The 21,079-nt window shown below is 35.3% G+C and overlaps 1 protein-coding gene across 2 annotated transcripts in view; it reads left to right on the top strand.

Annotated features, from left to right (window-relative positions):
* PROS1 (protein S) overlaps window positions 1-21,079 on the top strand; it is a 63,903-nt gene that overhangs the window by 23,661 nt on the left and 19,163 nt on the right. The window contains exons 4-10 of one of the 2 annotated variants that reach the window (XM_036899027.2): window positions 2,736-2,822; window positions 4,387-4,509; window positions 4,598-4,729; window positions 7,547-7,672; window positions 11,078-11,199; window positions 13,004-13,119; window positions 15,970-16,159. In XM_036899027.2, the coding sequence (XP_036754922.2) occupies window positions 2,736-2,822; window positions 4,387-4,509; window positions 4,598-4,729; window positions 7,547-7,672; window positions 11,078-11,199; window positions 13,004-13,119; window positions 15,970-16,159 (896 nt within the window). Of the gene's footprint in view, window positions 1-2,735; window positions 2,823-2,844; window positions 2,894-4,386; window positions 4,510-4,597; window positions 4,730-7,546; window positions 7,673-11,077; window positions 11,200-13,003; window positions 13,120-15,969; window positions 16,160-21,079 lie in introns of those variants that run through there. The other variant, XM_057501950.1, reaches the window with a different exon arrangement.

Below are 21,079 nucleotides of genomic sequence, written 5' to 3'. Positions count from 1 at the left end.
CCATGAAAGGGAGAGTAAACACTCAGACTTTTATGTAATGGCCTCTGCTGTGACTTAAAGACAGAAGGGTGTAAAGTAGTTTCTTGAAAAAGAAAAATTCAATGGACTCTGGTTCCACTATAATCCCAATACAATGTTTTTTTGATAGCAATGACTCTTTTAACTGTTTTTCAGAATGGACCGATCAAGACAGCTAGGAAAGAAAACAGAAAGTGCTGCCTACAAGAGGTGGTAAAAAGAATCAAATAGTTAAGTCCCTAATAATATCAGTGAGAGAAAAAAGTAAATAAACGGTGTTTGTAGGAACTATGACAGTCTAGAACCAAGATTTCTTCCTAGGATGTTCTGTCCCAACCACTGGCACCTTGTCTGAAAGTACCTTTTTCTTAGGCTTTTTTCCCTGATGGTTCTAATTTCTGTTTCTAATCCCAATTTTTACAAGAGCTTCTGCTTCAGACTACAAGAGCTGGGACAGTTCTCTGTCCATCTTTCACCTTCCTGCTCCCTCTCTTCACTGTCCCACTCCCACTGTGCCCTAAGAAAGAAGTGGGAAGGTGAGGACGCTGTATTGCACTCCTTTGGAGTAGTCATGCAACTGTCTCTAAATGCACGTTTTTTAAATAAAACTAATTCTAAGTGTAATTCTAAATGCATGTTTCCATAACAACATCATCACTTACATTACTATAAACCTGTATTTAAGGTGCGTTATTGGTTAAACCTGCTTTTGAGGGTGGTCTAGAGTTCTAATCTATGAAACATTTCACCTGGACCTCCCCACTGAAGGGCTTTAAATTGTGGCTGTTAATCACAAATTCAGAAATGTGTCCAGAGTTACAAAATGAGAGTTATAAATGAAGATCCTAGTGAAATGTCCACACCAGAATAAGCTAATCCTGGGAGTGAGTGATTCAGGAGGGAAGATAAATGAAGCCAGGGAAAGAATTACTCAAGATCTAAAACTGCTTAGGTTTCATTTGGCCTCCAAAAAGACCACCATAATGTGAGGTACAGTTTCTGCAGGAAAATATTCCAGTCCACCATGGAAGGCTGAATAAAGATCTCCCAAATATGTTCATATCCTAATCCTTTGAGCCTGTGATTGTTACCTTTATGGCAAAAGGGACTTTGACAATCAAGGATCTTGAGATGGGGACATTGCTGTGCATTATCGGGAGGTGTGGTGGGGACGGGTGTGGAAGCAACATAATCATAAGGATCCTATATGAGGAAGGCAGGAGAACAGAGTCAGTAATAGGACATAAGACAATGAAGCAAGAATTGGGAGTGATGTGAGGACGGGCCCTTGAGCCAAGGAATACGGGTGGCCTCTGGAAGCTGCAAAAGGCAAGGAAGTAAATCTTCCCATAAAGTCTCCAGGAGGAACCCAGTCCTGCTGAGACCTTGTTTTAGGCTCCTGACACCTAATACTCTAAGAGAATAAACCTGTGCTGTGTTAAGCCACTAAGATAGTGGTAATTTGTCACAGCAGCAATAGCAGCACACACACTGACTTCAAAGATGGCTTCAGAAATACCTCCCATCTCACATAGTCTTCTGCAGTGCCATCCTGCCACTGCATCATCAGTTCTGTAGAGTCCATCCTCCCGCCACCCCCATGACAAATCTGAGTGGACCCTGGGACTGCTCTGATCAGCAGACTGTGATGACGATGATGCAAAGCTCTTAATTGGTCTGGCAGCTTCAGCTTGCTTCCTCTTGGAAGCTGGCTGCCATGAAGGAAGTGCCACTGTAGGCCAAGCATGCTAGGAGAAATATAGCCACATGGAGAAGCCCTGAAGCATGATGTTCACTGTGGAGAGACAGAGGCAGGAGCCTGGGCTCTCAGATATGTGAGAAAAGAGCCATCTGGGAGTGGATCTTCGGGTCCCTGACACCCTGGTTGCCCCACCTGCAGCAGAGACAAACAGCCCTACCAAACCCTTTCTAAATATTTGACCCACAGATTGTGGGAAAAATGGAATGATTATTTTAAGCCATTAACTTTGGGGTTATTTGTTACTTAGCAAAAGATAACCAAAGCACCATCTTTTTAGAAAGCTGGTGACTGTAACAATGAAGTGATACATATAGTGTCTTTATTGGCTACTATGAAACATTATGTTGTTGGTACTAAATGACCCTAGCTATTTTAATGTCTGTAAGTATTTTATCTTTATTATTTCAGCTGTTATTGCTACTATATTGCTGTATCTAATTTCATGAATGAATAAACCTGCTTTGTAATATTGAGGCTTTATACAAATAGTATTCTATCAATCTCTATGCAACACTGGAAGAACTGGAAGTTGCCTACAGCAACCAAAAACACTAATTTATTCTATTGACTTAATTATAGACACTTTCTAAATCAGGCTCCAATCTATAGACTGGAAGGTAACTTTAGGTTTCTGCTACAGAATTAAGAACATAGATTTATGTGACAACAAATTTCCCTGCTAATCCAAGATCTCCTCCCTTTAGGTTGTAAGGTACTTCTTTCAGGGAGAAGCTTCCATAAACCTGTTTTATCATGATTCTGTACTTACTGCAATCTTGCTTGTAGGTTTTTAATATTTCAAAAGGGTGGATGAAAATATTTAGGGCTGACATTTTGAAAGCTGAATCCTATAAATCCACAGAAGCATAACTCTTCTGCCTCTTTGGATAATTTCTACTATGATTTCATAACAAGTAAGTGTGTCTAAGAAGATTACATTTGTTTGTATTTACAGGGTGTCTGGGCTCTCACCGAGCTGGATTATTCACTGCTGCACGTCTGTCAACTAATACTTACCCAGACCTAAGGAGCTGTGTCAATGGTAAACATCTCTACCAGCCACTTAAAAAACAAACAAAATGAAACAAAAACCTGCCAGCAGAATACACCCATGTAAATATAACTAATGTTTAAAAATCAGCAAATGAGCCCTTGAAAGGTTGTATGTCCAGCAAGGAGGTATTCTCAAATGCATTTGGAATAATGTTTTTCAGATGTAAATGCTGCTGTTTTAATCAAAATAAATTTTCCACCCAATGTTAAACTTGAACATGTTCCTTGTTGACTAATTTTTAAGTCATTGACTTCAGAATTTTATTCCCAACAGTGTTATTTTAGCTGTTGTTGCATACATGTGTAGTATGACAGAATGTTACAGTTTATTAATAGGTCAAAGTGGAGCCTTGTTTATTCTTTTAACTTTGACATGAATAATTTATGTGTGAAAATGTCATAATGTAAAATTAGCCTTCTCCCTCTGAAGTTCTCATGGAAGCTAGTTGTAATTCTGGTAGATTATTTATGTCTAATTTGCCAGTTTCCCAACTGAGATACAGAGAGAAAAGTAAAACTGCAGGATGTAAATTGGGATGTTTGTTCAGTGAATACTTTACATGCAGCTTCAGCTTTATCTTGATAGTCATTTATCTACATTTTTCCTAATTTAAACTTGGTTCTTATTACGTAAGTGTGGCTTGTCTGAACCTGCATATTTAATTCATTATTTTTTTTTAATTCACCAAGGGATAGGAAAATAGCTTCATAATTTCCTGATTTGACTGTTTTCTGTTATTTTTACCTACTTTTAAAATTTACTTTTCAAAAGATGATTTCATGAGTACAATTTTTGAAAAATTCAACAATTAGGTTTCAAGAAGGTTAAAAAAATATTTTTTTGCAAGTAACAGAAACTTCTGTGGCTCATTTTAGCAAAGGGGAATGTATTGGAAGGATGGAAGGAACTTGCAGAGTTGACTTAGGAATGCTAGAAACATGGTTGTAAAATGGGCAGGAGCTTTGCAGTGTTTAGTGAGCAGAGAGACCACACATAAACAACAAAACAAATGAGCAAATCCTTTAAGATAGTGATAAACTGCTGTGACGTTTTATGAAGAAAGTGTCCTTACCTGGGATTCACAGTGCTCTGCTACCTGTAGTCCAATGTCTGAAAATCACTGTTTCCTGTATTTTGACCAGAGTTGTTTATTTAAGGCAGGTGAATAAATCTGGCCCCTTGTTACTCCATCTCAACCCAAATCGGGAGTCCCAAATTATTTTTTCTATTGATACTGAGCAGTTTGATTTGTTCTGCCTAACACGTGTTATTATTTCAAGGATCAAATAAGGTAATATCAATGAAAAAATAAAATAAAATTACAGTTATACTGTATGTATTTACAAATATAAAAGTAAGTTCCCTTTTGCACGTAATTGTAAAGATTTGTCTAAGGAATCACTTTTTGTCTGAAAATGGGTTATTTGAAGAAAAGAGTTGAAATATTTTTTCATTGATTGTAGAGTTCATGCACAGTATTTCTAAGAAAGGGCATATAGTTTATTTTACTGCATGATGTGGTAAAAATTAAATAGATGTCTTTTTTCTTCAGCCATTCCAGACCAGTGTAAACCTCTGCCATGCAATGAAGAAGGGTATATGAGCTGCAAAGATGGCCAAGCTAAGTTCACTTGCCTTTGTAAACTGGGTTGGCAAGGACAGAAGTGTGAATTTGGTATGTATAATAAACCCACCTGGCTCATCTAGGCTGGTCCCTTGAAAAGTTCTTTGAAGACTTTATTACTTTATTTTTCCCTTCTTAGATATAAATGAATGCAAAGACCCCTCAAATGTAAATGGAGGTTGCAGCCAGATTTGTGATAATACACCTGGAAGTTACCACTGTTCTTGCAAAAGTGGTTATTCTATGCTTTCAAATAAAAAGGACTGCAAAGGTAAGAACACAAAGGTAGAATAAAAGGTATTTACTGTGTGAGAACAAAATTCATTTAGAGGAATTTCCCCAGTGATTCTTGAAAAACCCTGATTTTTAAAAAAGGCCTATAATAAATATATCTTATTATCCACCTTGAAGCCTGTGATACTAGGGCCTGCCTTTTAGTTTACTGTTTGTAGAGTATTTTGTTATTTATAGAGTATTTTCTTATTATGTGTGTTAACACACATTTGGATAAAGAATCTCATTATATGGTAATCAAGTGAAGTTTCAGTGCCGGTCCTTGCATACTGCAGTCTTTGCAAAATCATTGTTTATATATTTTTTAGACACTGTTATTTCCTCTATCCCAATAAGTTTAACAGCTATACAGAGAAACCTACTGCAATCCTAAGAACCTCTTCCATTGTATTTTATGTTTCCTTGTCAGAAATAACTTCCTAATTTCCATTGTAAATCTTTCATCTCACACTTCATTTCCTGCTGTGCTTTTGGGAAAGATGAAGATCTGCTTTTCTTTCTCAACGTTTGCAATCACATCACTGGTCATAACTTTTTATTTCTTCAGACTTAAATAATTCCAGTCAGTCTAGCTTTATAAGAAGTTATTTTATGAGTGTATTTCTTTTTTTTCTTTATATTTCCATTTCCCCCAAATTTTGACTTTTTTTTCTTCTATATAATATCCTTGTGTTTCACTGCTTTAACTGCCATAATTAAATCTTCAAATATTCATACTAGGTGTGTAGAAATTTTGCAGCCTGGAGTTAAGTTTTGCCTTCAGAAACTGGGAGCAAGTTCCATTCCTTCCCTTCCCCTTCCCCTTTCCTGTTCCATCTCCTTCCTTTCTCCTCCTCCTCCTCCCTATTCATTTTGCTATGAACTAGAAAAATTTAATAAGTTAAAACATAAATTTTCCTTGTTCAACTCTATTCGTATCTCCTTTGGTAAATCCCCAAATTGAATTCATATTCAAATGATAGCCTGTCCCTTACTTCACTGCAGTGTTTAGTATACTGTAGTTTAATATATTATTTGAAGTGTAGTTAAATGACTAAAGTGAACTGCATTAATTAACAATTTCTATTAAACCATTATCCAGTTTGTGTCTGTATATCATTTTTGCCTGGCTACTTGAAAGTATGTTTGAGGTTAGAAATTTAGAATACCAATATCATTAGAAACCAGTTATAGATAGCCATAATGCAGGATACCATATGCGTTCCAGAAACAAATAGTACCCTGCATACTTCTGCATTTAAATACTTGAATCGTCTCTCCTAAAAAATTTGTGATTTATATTTTTAATTAAGTTATATGTAATCCTTATCCACTGAGTTAATACATAGGTATATACATTATTACAGAAAGTCCTCTTATACATAAGAATGTCCTGATGACCAGAACATATGTTCTAGTATACTTCATTTACATAGTCCTTTATCCATGATAACTAAGTGATGGAGTACAGAGCTATTAGGAGATTATGCATGCAACTGTTACAGTAGGGCCTTTGCCAAGGATGTGGATGCGCTTGGGATCAAGTTGCCAGTAAATGTCTAAAACTGCAAGAATAAAACTTTTCATGAGACATTAGATGTCAGTGTAGAGTAATAAAACCAATGTGCTGTAACCTGAACTCATATGATTTAAATAATTCCCTGTAAGATGCCTGAAAACAAATAATTTTAATCATGTTTTTGCTTTCTTTTAAAAATATGGATTTTATAGTCCTTTTTAAAAAACTAAGTATTTCTTTTTTAGTAATTGTAGATTCACAAGCAGTGGAAGAAATAATAAAAACAGATTCCATGTACTCTTTGCCCAGTTTCCCCCTATAGTAATGCCTTGCAAAACTATACTACAGTATCACACCCAGGATATTGACATTGATACAGTCATGATGCAGAAAAATTCCCTTACCATGAGGGATCAATTCTGTTATCTTGGTGCATAGTATTTTAAATAGAGTAATGTCTGAAATTTTAGCTGTTAGTCTGGGTAGAAATTAAACTCTCAACTTTTTAGAGTAGGAATATATTTTCCATTCTGAACTTGTCTTTCTCCAGAGAGTACAGATGGTGTAAGTTCACTAATATATTGTATCTCTGTTAAACTATTTCTGTCACTTGGTTTGTTTTTCTCACAGGTGCTTATATAGTGACTCATTGCAATCAATACTTTGTCTCCTACCCTATTATGTAATATAATGAATGCATCTGAATTTCCTGGAAGATTAATTTAGTGCTAAAATTTGTACTGGATTAACTGTAACTTCATAAAAACTTGGAGACCTTACTCAATACCATTTTAAATTTGAATCACCTTTGAAAAGTTCGGCAACAGTAATAGTATGCATATTTAGCTGTTGTCCACTTTCAAAGGAAAAATGTGACTAATGAGCCATCTCATTTTTATTTTTTATATTTGTGATAATAAAGAATGTGTCTACTTTTAAGGCCATATTTCAGAAACATGTATTTAGGAATACATATAAGAATATGGTGAATCTTTTCTCCTATTATTCTTACACTGTAACCTGGTAGACAAGAAAATAACTAAAGCCCTGTCATTCTTTTACATAGCTACAAAGGAACATAGTAAACATCAATCAAATTCCCTAAATGTTTATATAAAGAAATCATATTTAGCAAACTAAAATATGAATGATAGATTTAATATTTTGTTATCCTCGGGCCATTCCATTATCTTATTACATGTATTAAACTAGATACAGGAAATATAAATCAAGGGGTCTTTGCTAGCACCTTCTGGTATGGGAAAAATGTTTTTAATATATTGGTTTCATTTATAGATGTGGATGAATGCCTCACAAAGCCAAGCATTTGTGGCACAGCTGTATGCAAGAACATCCCAGGAAACTATGAATGTGTATGTGCTGAAGGCTACAGATACAATTCCATTTCAAAGTCTTGTGAAGGTAGGGTTGTGGTGGTATCATTGTTAATGGTGGAAAGGGTGGGTTTGAACCCTGATTTGATATTAAAAGCCCTGGTTCCGTTTGACAACAATTGGATTGCAAACAATAGGATGGCAAAATCCATGATAGAGATTAGTCAGTTGGGTAAATCATTGGCTTCCTACCAGAGTAAAAGTATATAAGACACATGGTCTTCAGGTTTATTTATATATAAGTCCAACTGTCCTCTAAGCTATGTGTGAATTGGAGACTTCCCTGTATGATAAAAACCAAACAGATGTGTTTTCACATTATTTAAATAATGTTCAAAGATACAAAGAATTTCAAACTGGAAGGAAAAATTCATATACACAAGAGAAAGACAAGTTTAAAAATCATATGGGTTTTACAGTGAGGGTGTTTACAAGCCTTGGGTTTTATACCAAGCTTTTCAATGATTTTCTGTGTATATATCACTATGTCATTTACCCTAAAATAGGAAATAACATAGTTCTGTTATAATAAGGTGCATATAAAAGAAAAATCTTATCATAACCAAAGATAACCAACTAGAAATTTGAGAAGTACTGATTGGTAGTGTGAGATCCTATGGATTGGCAGAGCCCCTTGGACTTATCATTACTTTGTTTGACTGCAGTGGGGCTGCCATGTATGACTCAGGGAGCTTAAAGGTATTAGGGGGATTTAAAAAAAAAATCATGGATACACACAAACTATCTCACACCTCCTTTAAATTCTATAAATTTCAAAATGAATTTAATCCTATGATGAAACTAATCAAATCAATGGCAATTTTTCTACTGTGGTGATGTATATATACACACACATATATAAGGCTATATATTTATTATATATAATACACGAATGATATAATATGCCCTTTTAACCATTTTTAAGAGTACTATTCAAAGGTACTAATTACATGCACATGGTTATTAAGCCTTCTCACTCTTTCCAAGTCTTTTTCATATCCCCAAACAGAACTCTTGTAACCATTAGGCAAGAAATTTCTCCTCCTCCTTCTCCCAACACCTAATTTCCATCTCTATGAATTTCCCTAAGTCAATAGTAGTTTTAGAATAGGTTTTTTTCAACTATATATGCTCCTCTTGACATTTTGATGGCTTACCTCCTTGTGTCCTCACCAAAAAATATCACTCACTGCCCCCCACCATTTCTACTCTCCCACACCTTCAAAGAGAAATTACTGTGGTGAGCCCTAAGCATTTGTAGATTTATTATTAGCCAAATTCATCTTCTATATTGTGGTTTTTTTATTCAGTGAATGACAGATTTTTAAAAAAAGATTAGGTATGGTGTAAATGTACAATATTTATATTACTTGAATCATATAGCATTCATTTTTAATTTTGAGGGATAAGTAATTTTAGGGCTCTAGTTTAAGGCATTTTATGGGGGAATTTATATGCAATGAATATATTCATTTTTGAATTTGGGAATTTTCAAAGATCACAGGGTGCATTCATTAAAAATATCAAGGATCTTGTGTAACTCTGATGTGGACTTTAACTGAGGCATATTATTACCACTTTTCAAGAATGATTTTCTCAAAATACGGAGTGAAGACAGCGACTACATAGAAGTTTTCACAATATGGGATGTAATAGCTCAGTGAGGGTTTTTTATTTAATGATAAAAAGAAATAAAGGTATATCCTTAAGTTTATTCCCACCGTTAATCACTGCATTATGAAAAGTCAAATGTTCTTGATGTTATTTAATACCCCATTACATTTACCTTCAGTTAAGAGGGATGCTTTTGTTAGGGAGAGTTCAGTTCTGAGATGCAGGGAAGTTAGAGGACAAGGTGAGGAAGGAATTCATTAAAACAGGAGTGTTAGGGAATGACAGAATAGAATAATGAAGGAAGTTCATTGAACAGCTGCTACTCAGCATGGGGCACTACCCCTGCTAACTCCTTAAACCAGTGTCACCCAGCATCCAGCCTCCGCTTGGATCTGCATGGCATGGGAACTGAGTTCCTACCACCCCAGGCTTTGGGAGAGCCTCAGAGCACTGGATGGAGTGAGATTATGTTCTGCGAACTTCCTATAGGTAAAGAAGGGAGATTTTGGGGCAGGTTACTAAAGAGCAAGACTGTAAACTGCAGTTCCCAGTCACCTAGGCGACAGTAATTTGCAAGCCCAGGTCTGAGCTCTCAGCAGCCCCTCCCTACTTGTCTGAGATAGGACAGAGAGAGTGAAGGTTTAAGCAGAAATCCGGAGGATTAGAATGACAAAGCAAAGTAATAAAACACCACTGGAAAGGCAGAGAGACAATGCATTTAGTGAAAAGTTTATTTAAGCCAAAAAGGAGCACACTTGGAGAAAGGGGAGTCTGGGCTGCCCTAGAGAAGAGACGCCCCTGAAAGGTTGGGAAAAGATTAAGATTAAAAGGTTCCACACCTATAAAGTGCGGGCGACCCCAGAGAGAGGAATGCCCCGAAAGGATTGGGGTACCCGCTTTTAAGTATTCTTTAGGAATGTGACTACTGGCTGGGGGTGCAGACTTGTTAAGTGGTCTTTGAATATTTAAATTAACTTAACACAAGGAACTTTAAGGCTCTGATTTCTCCCTGGAGTAACCGGTATTTTGGTTTGGGAGCATATCAAACAAGACTGCCTGCCCAGTGCCCAAGGTGGGCTGAGTTATTGTCTGTTTGCTAAAGAGGAAGTTAAGAATCTTACTTCTTAACTTCCTGGGTATTAAAATGCAATCTTATTTTTAAGATGGAATTCTTCCTGTCTTTTACTATATTGTTTATGGCTGGGCCTGCGTGATTAACACAATAAAGACATGGGCTATGCTGAGGTACCTTCCTTTATCTGGGGAACATTCAAACATTCCACGCTAAGTTATTCCTGGCTTTTGAGTTTAAATTGATTAACTCTGGGTCTTTTTAGAGGACTTTCCTGGCCTTTTTCTCTTTCCACCCTGCTTACATCTATTTTCCTGCCTAACATTTTCTTCCCTTCCCACTTCTTCCTCTTCCTTCCCTTCCCTTCCACTTCTTCAAAGCACAGAATTGGGAGGCAGTCTCAGTGGAATTCATATAGTCAGAAATTACAGTTAACTTGAGACTTTTGGTCTTTTTTTCCTTTAAAGAAAAAAATCAGACAATTAGTATAACTTTTATATTTTTATTAATTATTAATTACTAAAAACTATACATTAAATGTATTGTTTCATGCCTGTAAATAAATAGAAATTCCCACTGCAACTCTTTTAAATTTCCATGCCCAGTGCTGAAATATGATTTGATGTCACAGAGACTTCTTTCATTAAGGATCTATTTTCATTGATTATCTCACACTACAGTCAGAATACTCCCATTAGAGAGTGAACATTTTGGAGATACTAAGATTTATGTTCTCTTTTTCCCTAGACGTGGATGAATGCTCTGAGAACATATGTGCTCAGCTGTGTGTCAATTACCCTGGAGGTTACTCATGTTATTGTGATGGGAAGAAAGGATTCAAACTTGCACAAGATCAGAAGAGTTGTGAGGTAACATTTCGCAATGCTCAACTTCCCATCTCTTTTCTAAAATGAAAGACCAAGGTACTTATTTCCACACAGCTGACATAAGTCGGGAAAATATAATATTCTACAAAATTGCTATAAGTCAAAGCAGGCAATGAATCAAAGTCTTTTCACTAAATACAGTCATGTAAGTTATAAACATGGGGGATAATCAGTGGCTGGGTTAAAAAAAAAGGCTGCAGGGTCACAGCTCAGAAAATGCTCACCTATATAGCCTATACAGTCAGAAAATGCAAAGTGTATATTTATTAATGAAACTAAAAAAAAGATGAGGTTTATGCTTCTCTTTGTGAGAAAAAAAACTCCTCCATAGAAACTTTAGTGGAAACATTTTCTAGTGTCTACTTTTCTTTGTTCCACCCTGACGTGTTTGATCATGCCTCAAGCATGTTAGTATTGCAAGAGTGCTCATAAAATCTTGGGTGGAAATAACTGTTAGAATAGGATTTAGCAGGGGTTAGGTATATCAGAATTCAGAGAGGTCGATTTTGTTCATCTTTATCTCTCAGCTTGCTTTTAATTTGAATTTAATTAATGATTGACCCAGAAATTAAATGTTGGGGTCAGGTCCTAGTTTTGCCTTCATTGAAATAAGTAACTCAGCATCTGAAGTTGTTTTTGTCCTACATAAGGATCATATGTTAGTGGTTGTTAGTCCAATTCTTGCACCTCTTTTACTTTTTACATGTGAAGGTGAAATTTTATATGATTATTGAGGCAGACAATAAACAAAACAAAACAACACAGAAATAATGATTTAAGTGTGTGTACACTCATCCCTCCATATATATCTGTTACCAAACCAAAACTGTGTATGTCCCAAAATTGTAACATTTGATATTATGCTACCTACTTGGTAAAGGAAGGTTAAGGCAAGCTACTGAGCATATGTAGTACTTAAATGAACTACCAGGCTGAGTGAATATCTATTCTATAATTTAGTCTCTTGTTATTTCAGTATTTGTTGTGGTTACACATCACCCTCTAACTTGGAATAGATTTATTGACATTCTAAGAGGAAATTAGATGTTATTTCTGGAAAGTGCTATGTACACAGTTCTCCCTCTGACCTCCCTGACCAAAATAACCCTGTGCATATATCCAAGCACTTATGCCTAAAATTTTTTTTTTCCATTTCAATGTTTGGTTTTCTTAGAAAAAAACATACTTGATAATAGATGTAATGACTGTAAATCACTTTTTAATGAATTCTTTGGAGGTTAAAATTTTATCTTAACTTAGATTTATCCCATCCAGGTTTTTCCAGCATTTCTTTTACTATCTAGATAGCATATTTTTGTTCAGAATACTTTCACTTAGTAAATGAGCGAGTGAAAGAAGTCCTTTTTATTGTTACATTACTTATTCGTGATTTTTTCATGATTTCTGACTCCAAATAAAGCTAATTTTCTGATACAATTCATGGAAGGCATACTACTTGCAGTAATTAAAGGGATAAATGTTGTTAGTGGAAGAAAAAGTTGTGTTTTGGACCAAGATTTGCAAAGGAAATTTAAAGACAAAAATATAAAGTCACACATATTAGACAAGACTAAATATATTCTTGGAGATCATACAAATGGACTACATAGGGAGGTAAAAGGTATTGCTTTATTAATATCATGGGTTTTATTAGTTTATTTTAGTGCATCTAAGAGGATACATTTGACAATGACTCTAGGAACCAGGGAAAGGCTGCATTACCCAGCACAAACAGCAAGCCGTAACCTATGTGTTTTGTTTATTTGTTTTGTTTTCTTTTCTCCAGGCTGTTCCAGTGTGCCTTCCCTTGAACCTTGACAAAAATTTTGAATTACTTTACTTGGCAGAGCAGTTTGTAGGGGTTGTTTTATATTTAAAATTTCGTTTGCCGGAAATCACCAGGTGAGGTACCAATGTCGATGATAATTTCTAGAGGTAAGCTGTTAAGGACAGGAGAAAGACTGAAAAGATTTGAAATGTACAAAATTGCATTAGTAATCTGATAATTTAGGTATATAATCAATCAGATGATTGGGGGAAACCTAAAGTTAATTCACTCCTTCACACATGTAATTTTCATGCTAGAACCATCTGGGGTCATTCTAGGCTGACCTTCTCCAATGATCATTTTACTATAATCCATCATTCTTCCTTTTCTAGTGAATACATATTTACTAAGAAGTTGGGACAGTAAACTTAATATATTTCTGAAATTTTCATTTTTCTTTATACATGTTATAAAAACTAAGTAATGCTTAATATTCAAAGTATTGCTTTTTGAGTATAGTTATATTCATAATTATTAAGGGAAATTCCTGAGATTGCTTAAGTGGTGTTTTAAAGAAACACATCACGTAATTTTAGTCGATTAAGTGCCTTTTCTGCTATTCTTACAGTTAGTTTTTGTTGACTATCTGAGTACCTAAGTCTGCTCTTTTTTTTCCTTTAGTTAGGTTCACTTAAGGGAAGGAGTGGTTATGTTTTAGAGCCATGATTCTGCTTTAGTTATCAAATATTCTCAGAGCCATACATTGTTGAAACTAGAAAAAAAAATAGGAATTTTATCAGAATAATGGAAAGGAAACATGTTTGAGACTGATTTTGGCTACAAATTTTGAAGTATTTTAATCAGATAAGATGCATATTTAGAATTTAATTCATTAGGTATATTAATTATTTATTACATAATTCAACTAAATTCATAGAAATCTTCTCATTAAGGAACATTGAAATTCATTCTAAGATTCACTGATATAATTGTGCTTCTTCAATCCTCCTTTCTCCCCCAAGACCTGGTTTTCCCCTTTAACATCTTAGAGCAAATAATATCTTCCAGTGGTGTAAATTGGAGACACTTTCTGGCTATAAGGATTATGAGAAGGAGAGAGAAAAAAAAGTTTATTGTATACATTCAGGTACCTTCAGGTGTATTCATTTCTCACTACAATTCATAGTTGGCCAAATAAATATTTTTGCCTGTATTATTTATTCATTTATTATTTATTTAAACTTTTACTGAAGTATAATATTTATACAGAAACATACGTGTATCTTCAATGTGTAGCTTGATGAATTTTTATAAACTGCCACCTGTGTAACCAACACAAACACCAACTAACACTTTGTTGATTTTCTTTTTTTCTACAAATTCCTTCAGCCCTGCTCCCCATGATCAAACACTTACTCTACCCAAAAGTTAACAACTTCGCTCTTCTTTTTCACTCTACATTACTTATGAAAAAGAACGAAGTGTTCCCCAATGTAATGAATCAGTGTGCTGATGTATTCCAGACAGAAAGTATGCGGAACAGGACTCTTTGAATGGACGGGTTTAGCATGATTTTACAAAGAGAAGGAAATGATCTCCATAACAGGATCAACTTCTGGAAGATCCTGAGCATACACAGATTTCAGTTTTGGCAAGATAACATGTGCTTCACATCAGCAAAATGTGAGGATTAGGAAAGAGAATAGAAGTCCTTATTCTGAGCAAAATGGTTTTGTTATAAAATAATATGAGTTCAATAAATTCCTACTACATTGTTATCTGTCCAACATACTTTACTTCACATTTACCTCTTTAGAATATTTCCTTAGAATTCTAAAGATTAAAAAAAATCTTATCAGTTTTTATTTATTTCATTGAGGTTAGATATGTGTCCTATTACAAATGGTGCCACTAGTACTATTACTCTTAGATATGGGAATAAGGGTGTAGGGTTCTTTCCTACTTTACTTAGTTTTACTATTATCTGAAGTCCTGACTTTTTGGCTTGAATTACCTTTATTTTCACTTAACTTGAATGCCAAATATTTATACAACTATTTTTCTTATTCCCTGTTTGTCATTTTCAATCATTTTTATTTGCTGGTCCTTTGGAAACTTAATGCTGACACTTTCTCATTAAATTGTCATAGGCACCAAATCAATACATGTTATTTTTTAATCCAGCATCCCTAAGATTTTTTCCTCCACTGTAATAGCTATCTGTATGTCCAGAGTCTTAATAACAATAGGCATTGCCAGAGCCTGGATAGTCCCAAACACATGGCTCAGCTCTATCTTTTAAGCTCTCCTTTTATGTATTCTACTATAGTGATTTATGCAACTTGAGTTTTGAAGAGGTTTTGAAATCAAGCTAACAGATACATTTTAAAGTTTTTGACTTTACCTTCCTTACCACACACGAAGCCTTAATTTTGTTTGCAATCATCCAGATGCGTATCTTGTGTATTTCTGTGAGTGATTTCTTCCTGACGTATATGAAATCATAGGGAAAATATGCCTTTTGATGGATAAACCAATCATGAAATTGTAACATCTTTTACTAATCACTTACGGGCATAGGAAAAAAAAGGAATCTAAATGTCAGATCATATAGTGTCTGAAAGGCTCCAGGAGAGTTACGATATGTCTAATATTTGTACATGTGTATTAATTCCAGCATTTGAAAGAATGCCTTCAAAACAAATGCCAGGAAAAGAAGAAAAATTGTGAAAGCATCTGTTCACTTGGAAAAAGGACTCCAAGAACAAGCAAGAAAATATAATAACTTGATTTTAAACATACATGGAGTCAGATATAATACAGGAACAGTCTAATCCTGCCCTTCTCTTTTATTAATTCCAGATAAAGAAAGAAAGAGTTGACTCCATCAGCATATTGCTGTTTGCCAATCCCAGAAAAAAGAGTAATACACTGAACCTTCCATATATCTCACTATTAAGGTTCTATCTTTGTCCATTGTTTAGATTTTCAGCTGAATTTGATTTCCGGACATATGATTCAGAAGGTGTTATCCTGTATGCAGAATCTCTTGATCACTCAGCTTGGTTTCTAATTGCACTTCGTAATGGAAAGATCGAAATTCAGTTTAAGAATGAATATACAACCAAAGTCACAACTGGAGGAAAAGTTATTAATGATGGTCTATGGAATACGGTATGTTCTGTAAAGAATCTTCCCACTTTGACACAGTTTGTATAAATCATTAATAATTTATTTTTATAGTGACACCAAACCAAATACGGGTTGGGTTTATCTGATGTTATATGGAGCATATTGTATGCACTGTAAACCCTTGAAATGGCCTGAGAAATTATAACTTCACTAAATTTATTTAGAGTTTCCTATAACTGAAGTTGTGTTCAGTTATTTGCTTAAACTACTCGGTCGTTAACTTTCTACCTTTTTTCGTGGCTGTTTTTGAGTAAACAGTAGTGTGTCCCCTACAGGTCTTAGTAGGCATAACACTTTATGCAGAGACACCACTGAACAAGGACAACACACTAGATAGCCACCAATATTTTTTAAATGAAAAAGAAATACACATACTAATAAAATCAAAACAAGTAATTCAATTTTAAATATTAGCATATGTATAAATAATCTATTTGAATAACAGTGTACACTAGCCAGTAACCAACAGAGTGCTTGAGGAGGTAGCATTTTCCTAATATACTAATCCCTAATACTAATGAGCCTTTATTTTAATAATCAAGAACAGCACATTGATCAGCTGGATTAAAATGGAACTTTTCTTGGAGAAGGAATTACTGCTCATTTCTAGTGGGGAGAATTATTTTCTGCAAGAAAGTCATTGCTACCAGAGGCTAGATGAGAGAAGATCAGCTTCTGCTTAGAATGTGCTACCCAAGAGAGACCTTTCTGTGCCTTTGGAAGCTGACAGGAGGTCTACATTGAGAAGTTACGTGAACTCAGCACTGAATTATTTTATCCCTTTATTTACCCACTTATACAGTCATATATTCCATAAGCTTTTTGTGAGCATTTTCAAAGTGCTAAGTCAAGGTGCTATAACTATATTAAGAAATTTTCCTTGCCTTTGAGCTTTTTAGTACCTCACAGTGTGTTAGCTGATGCTCCTTATGAACTAATACTATGAAATGTGAAATGTGTTACTGTAGAAGTAGCAATAAAGTACAGTTGGATGAGATGAGGCTCACCAAAAGGGGGCTCTCTTTCCTTTGGCAACCATAGATTTTGGGCTCCTAACTCTAAAAGAAGAGTGTTTGCAGAGTGTCACATGCAACTGTCAAAGAAATTGCTAAAATTCTCTAACTTATCCTGATGGTCTCATTAGTATAGCTCTTCTATTTTATCTTTGCTACTACATCTATATCTAGAATATTTGATGCAGAGAGCGATTCCTCCAATGTGCTAAAGAATACATTTTACTGCCCAATGTCTCTCAAATCACCAATCTAAAAATCACTGAAATAACTTCTTCAGCAAAAGAGCACAACAGAATTTCCTTCCAATGAATTTATATAATTTGAAAATATCAGCTGTTTGAAGGAGAATTTAGTTACATCTTAAGGGAGTATCTAATATTTCTAAAGATGGTAAATGTTTACCTGGGAGGTTAACATCATGAGTTGCAGATACAGTTTACTAACGAATATTCCATGAATGATACTGTGTAAGGCAGGATTCTGGGATGGATATAAGGCAGCTATTCATTCAGTTTTATACTTTTGTCTTTTATATTTATGATCCTTGTTGAAGAGAAACTGTTATTAAATAAAACCCTTTAATTAAAATATGTGCACGTTTTAATTAAAGCACAAAAACCTCCCTTTATAAACTGAACACAGTTTTATATAAAAAATAAAATTTAAGAACAATAAGCAAGTCAGAAAAACTTTAAGGTGGTAATGAATTTGGTAATGGCTGTTTTTCTTAAATTCTTAATTCAATATTTAAACAATTTATGAATTGTTATCCCTGCCATATAAGTAGGATCTCTTTTCTTATTCCATCTCTTTTTTTTTTTTAAGAGTTTTTTTTGTTTGTTTGTTTGTTTTTTTGTAGATAATTATTTTTCATTGAAGGGTAGTTGACACAGTATTACATAAGTTTCAGGTGTACAACACAGTGATTGAACATTTATATACATGCTAATTCTAGGTACCAGCTATCACCATAGCAAGTTGTTACAATATTTTGACTATATTCCTTATGCTATACATTACATCCCGGTTACTTATTTATTTTACAATTGGAAGTGTGTACTTTTTTGTGTGCGTGTGTGAGGGCATCTCTCATATTTATTGATCAAATGGCTGTTAACAATAATAAAATTCTGTATAGGGGAGTCATGCTCAATGCACAATCATTAATCCACCCCAAGACTAACTTTCATCAGTCTCCAATCTTCTGAAGCATAACGAACAAGTTCTTACATGGAGAACAAATTCTTACATAGTGAATAAGTTACATGGTGAACAGTACAAGGGCACTCATCACAGAAACTTTTGGTTTTGCTCATGCATTATGAACTATAAACAGTTCAAATATGAATACTCATTTGATTTTTATACTTCATTTATATGTGGATACCACATTTCTCTCTTTATTATTATTATTATTTTTAATAAAATGCTGAAGTGGTAGGTAGATACAAGATAAAGGTAGAAAACATAGTTTAGTGTTGTAAGAGAGCAAATGTAGATGATCAGGTGTGTGCCTATAGACTATGTGTTAATCCAAGCTAGTCAAGGGCAATAAAACATCCACGTATGCAGAAGATTTCTCTCAGAACAGTGGGGGTGAGGTTCTAAGCCTCACCTCTGTTGATCCCCAATTTCTCACCTGATGGCCCCCCTGCGACTGTGCCTGTCTTAGGTTGTTCCTCCCTTGAGGAATCTTACCCATCTCTGGCTAACCAGTCATCTTCCGGAGCCATACAGGGAAATGTAAAGTTGGTAAGTGAGAGAGAAGCCTTATTGTTTGAAAAGGTTAGCTTTTTACTTCTTTGCATATTAATGCCCTGTGGCTTCTTTGCCCAGCATTTGTCTTGAGGTATCTTTACCACTTGGAAGAATTATGATACTCGGTAAATTTGATATGAGGCACGAATTCTATTTAAGGGTTGTAATTAGGAAGGAAGAAGAAAAGCTATAGAAGTAACAGGTGGAAGAAAACATGGGAAGATTGATTATTTCTTTGACTTATCTTCTTGTAGAGTAACTTCAGCATGTATAGTTTTTAAACTACTAAGTAAATTGTGCACACACATTTACATAATGGGAGTACAGTTACGTAACCAAAGCATACCTGTAATTACCAGTCATCTCCAGTGAAACCAAGAAAACCAGTTAGGCACCTTAGGCATTTGTGAAAACTTATCTATGATATGGTGGATATTGTGCAACTGAACTTGAACAGTCTGAGAGAAATCAGACAAATTAAAACAACCCATTCCTGGGGACTGCTCACATCCCGTATGTACTTTTAACAGTAAATAGTCTGTAGTTGTAAGATTTTGGAGCGCTACAATTTGCACTTCTCCTAATTCTTGGTTGAGTTCGAACAGTATAGATCCAGTCAAATTTGTTGTTTTACTGTATGCACAGGCCAGCTTAGATATCTCCTTCTTCATTCCCATGGCAAGTCCAGGAACTGGTGGGATGAGTGCATCTACACCTGTAGCAGTGCGTGGATCTTTGTTGGGGTTTTTTGATGATCATTTTCTGGCATGAGTCCTCCAGAGAGTGCTGATATTGGAAGTTCTTTTTCATATCGTATCTTAGTTCATTTTCAGGGTAGCCAAATTAGGCTTTGATCCTCTGTATAAACACAAACAGGCCCTTTGCCTACACTTTTATATGCCCTTTATACACTTGTGTAGAACTCATTGGAGATCACCACACAGGAACTGCCTTTTTTTTTTTTAATCATTACTCTGCACTTACATGACGAATATTATGTTTACTAGGCTCTCCCCTATACCAGGTCCCCCCTATAAACCCCTTTACAGTCACTGTCCATCAGCATAGCAAAATGTTGTAGAATCAGTACTTGCCTTCTCTGTGTTGTACAGCCCTCCCCTTTCTCCCACCCCCCCATGCATGCTAATCTTAATACCCCCTTTCTTCTCCCCCCCCTTATCCCTCCCTACCCACCCATCCTCCCCAGTCCCTTTCCCTTTGGTACCTGTTAGTCCATTCTTGAGTTCTGTGATTCTGCTGCTGTTTTGTTCCTTCAGTTTTTCCTTTGTACTTATATTCCACAGATGAGTGAAATCATTTGGTATTTCTCTTTCTCCGCTTGGCTTGTTTCACTGAGCATGATACCTTCCAGCTCCATCCATGTTGCTGCAAATGGTAGGATTTGCCCTTTTCTTATAGCTGAGTAGTATTCCATTGTGTATATGTACCACATCTTCTTTATCCATTCATCTATCGATGGACATTTAGGTTGCTTCCAATTCTTGGCTATTGTAAATAGTGCTGCGATAAACATAGGGGTACATTGGTCTTTCTCAAACTTAATTGCTGCATTCTTGGGGTAAATTCCTAGGAGTGCAATTCCTGGGTCAAATGGTAAGTCTGTTTTGAGCATTTTGATGTACCTCCATACTGCTTTCCACAATGGTTGAACTAATTTACATTCCCACCAGCAGTGTAGGAGGGTTCCCCTTTCTCCACAGCCTCACCAACATTTGTTGTTGTTTGTCTTCTGGATGGCAGCCATCCTTACTGGTGTGAGGTGATACCTCGTTGTAGTTTTAATTTGCATTTCTCTGACAATTAGCGATGTGGAGCATCTTTTCATGTGTCTGTTGGCCATCTGTATTTCTTTTTTGGAGAACTGTCTGTTCAGTTCCTCTGCCCATTTTTTAATTGGGTTCTTTGTTTTTTGTTTCTTGAGGCATGTGAGCTCTTTATATATTCTGGACGTCAAGCCTTTTTTGGATATGTCATTTTCAAATATATTCTCCCATACTGTAGGGTTCCTTTTTGTTCTATTGATGGTGTCTTTTGCTGTACAGAAGCTTTTCAGCTTAACATAGTCCCACTTGTTCATTTTTGCTGTTGTTTTCCTTGCCCGGGGAGA

This window comes from Manis pentadactyla, chromosome 1, assembly GCF_030020395.1.
Source record: "Manis pentadactyla isolate mManPen7 chromosome 1, mManPen7.hap1, whole genome shotgun sequence".
NCBI classification, from domain to species: Eukaryota; Metazoa; Chordata; class Mammalia; order Pholidota; family Manidae; genus Manis; species Manis pentadactyla.
Note: the sequence above shows the minus strand (reverse complement) of the source record. Positions and strands in the feature narration are given on the sequence as shown.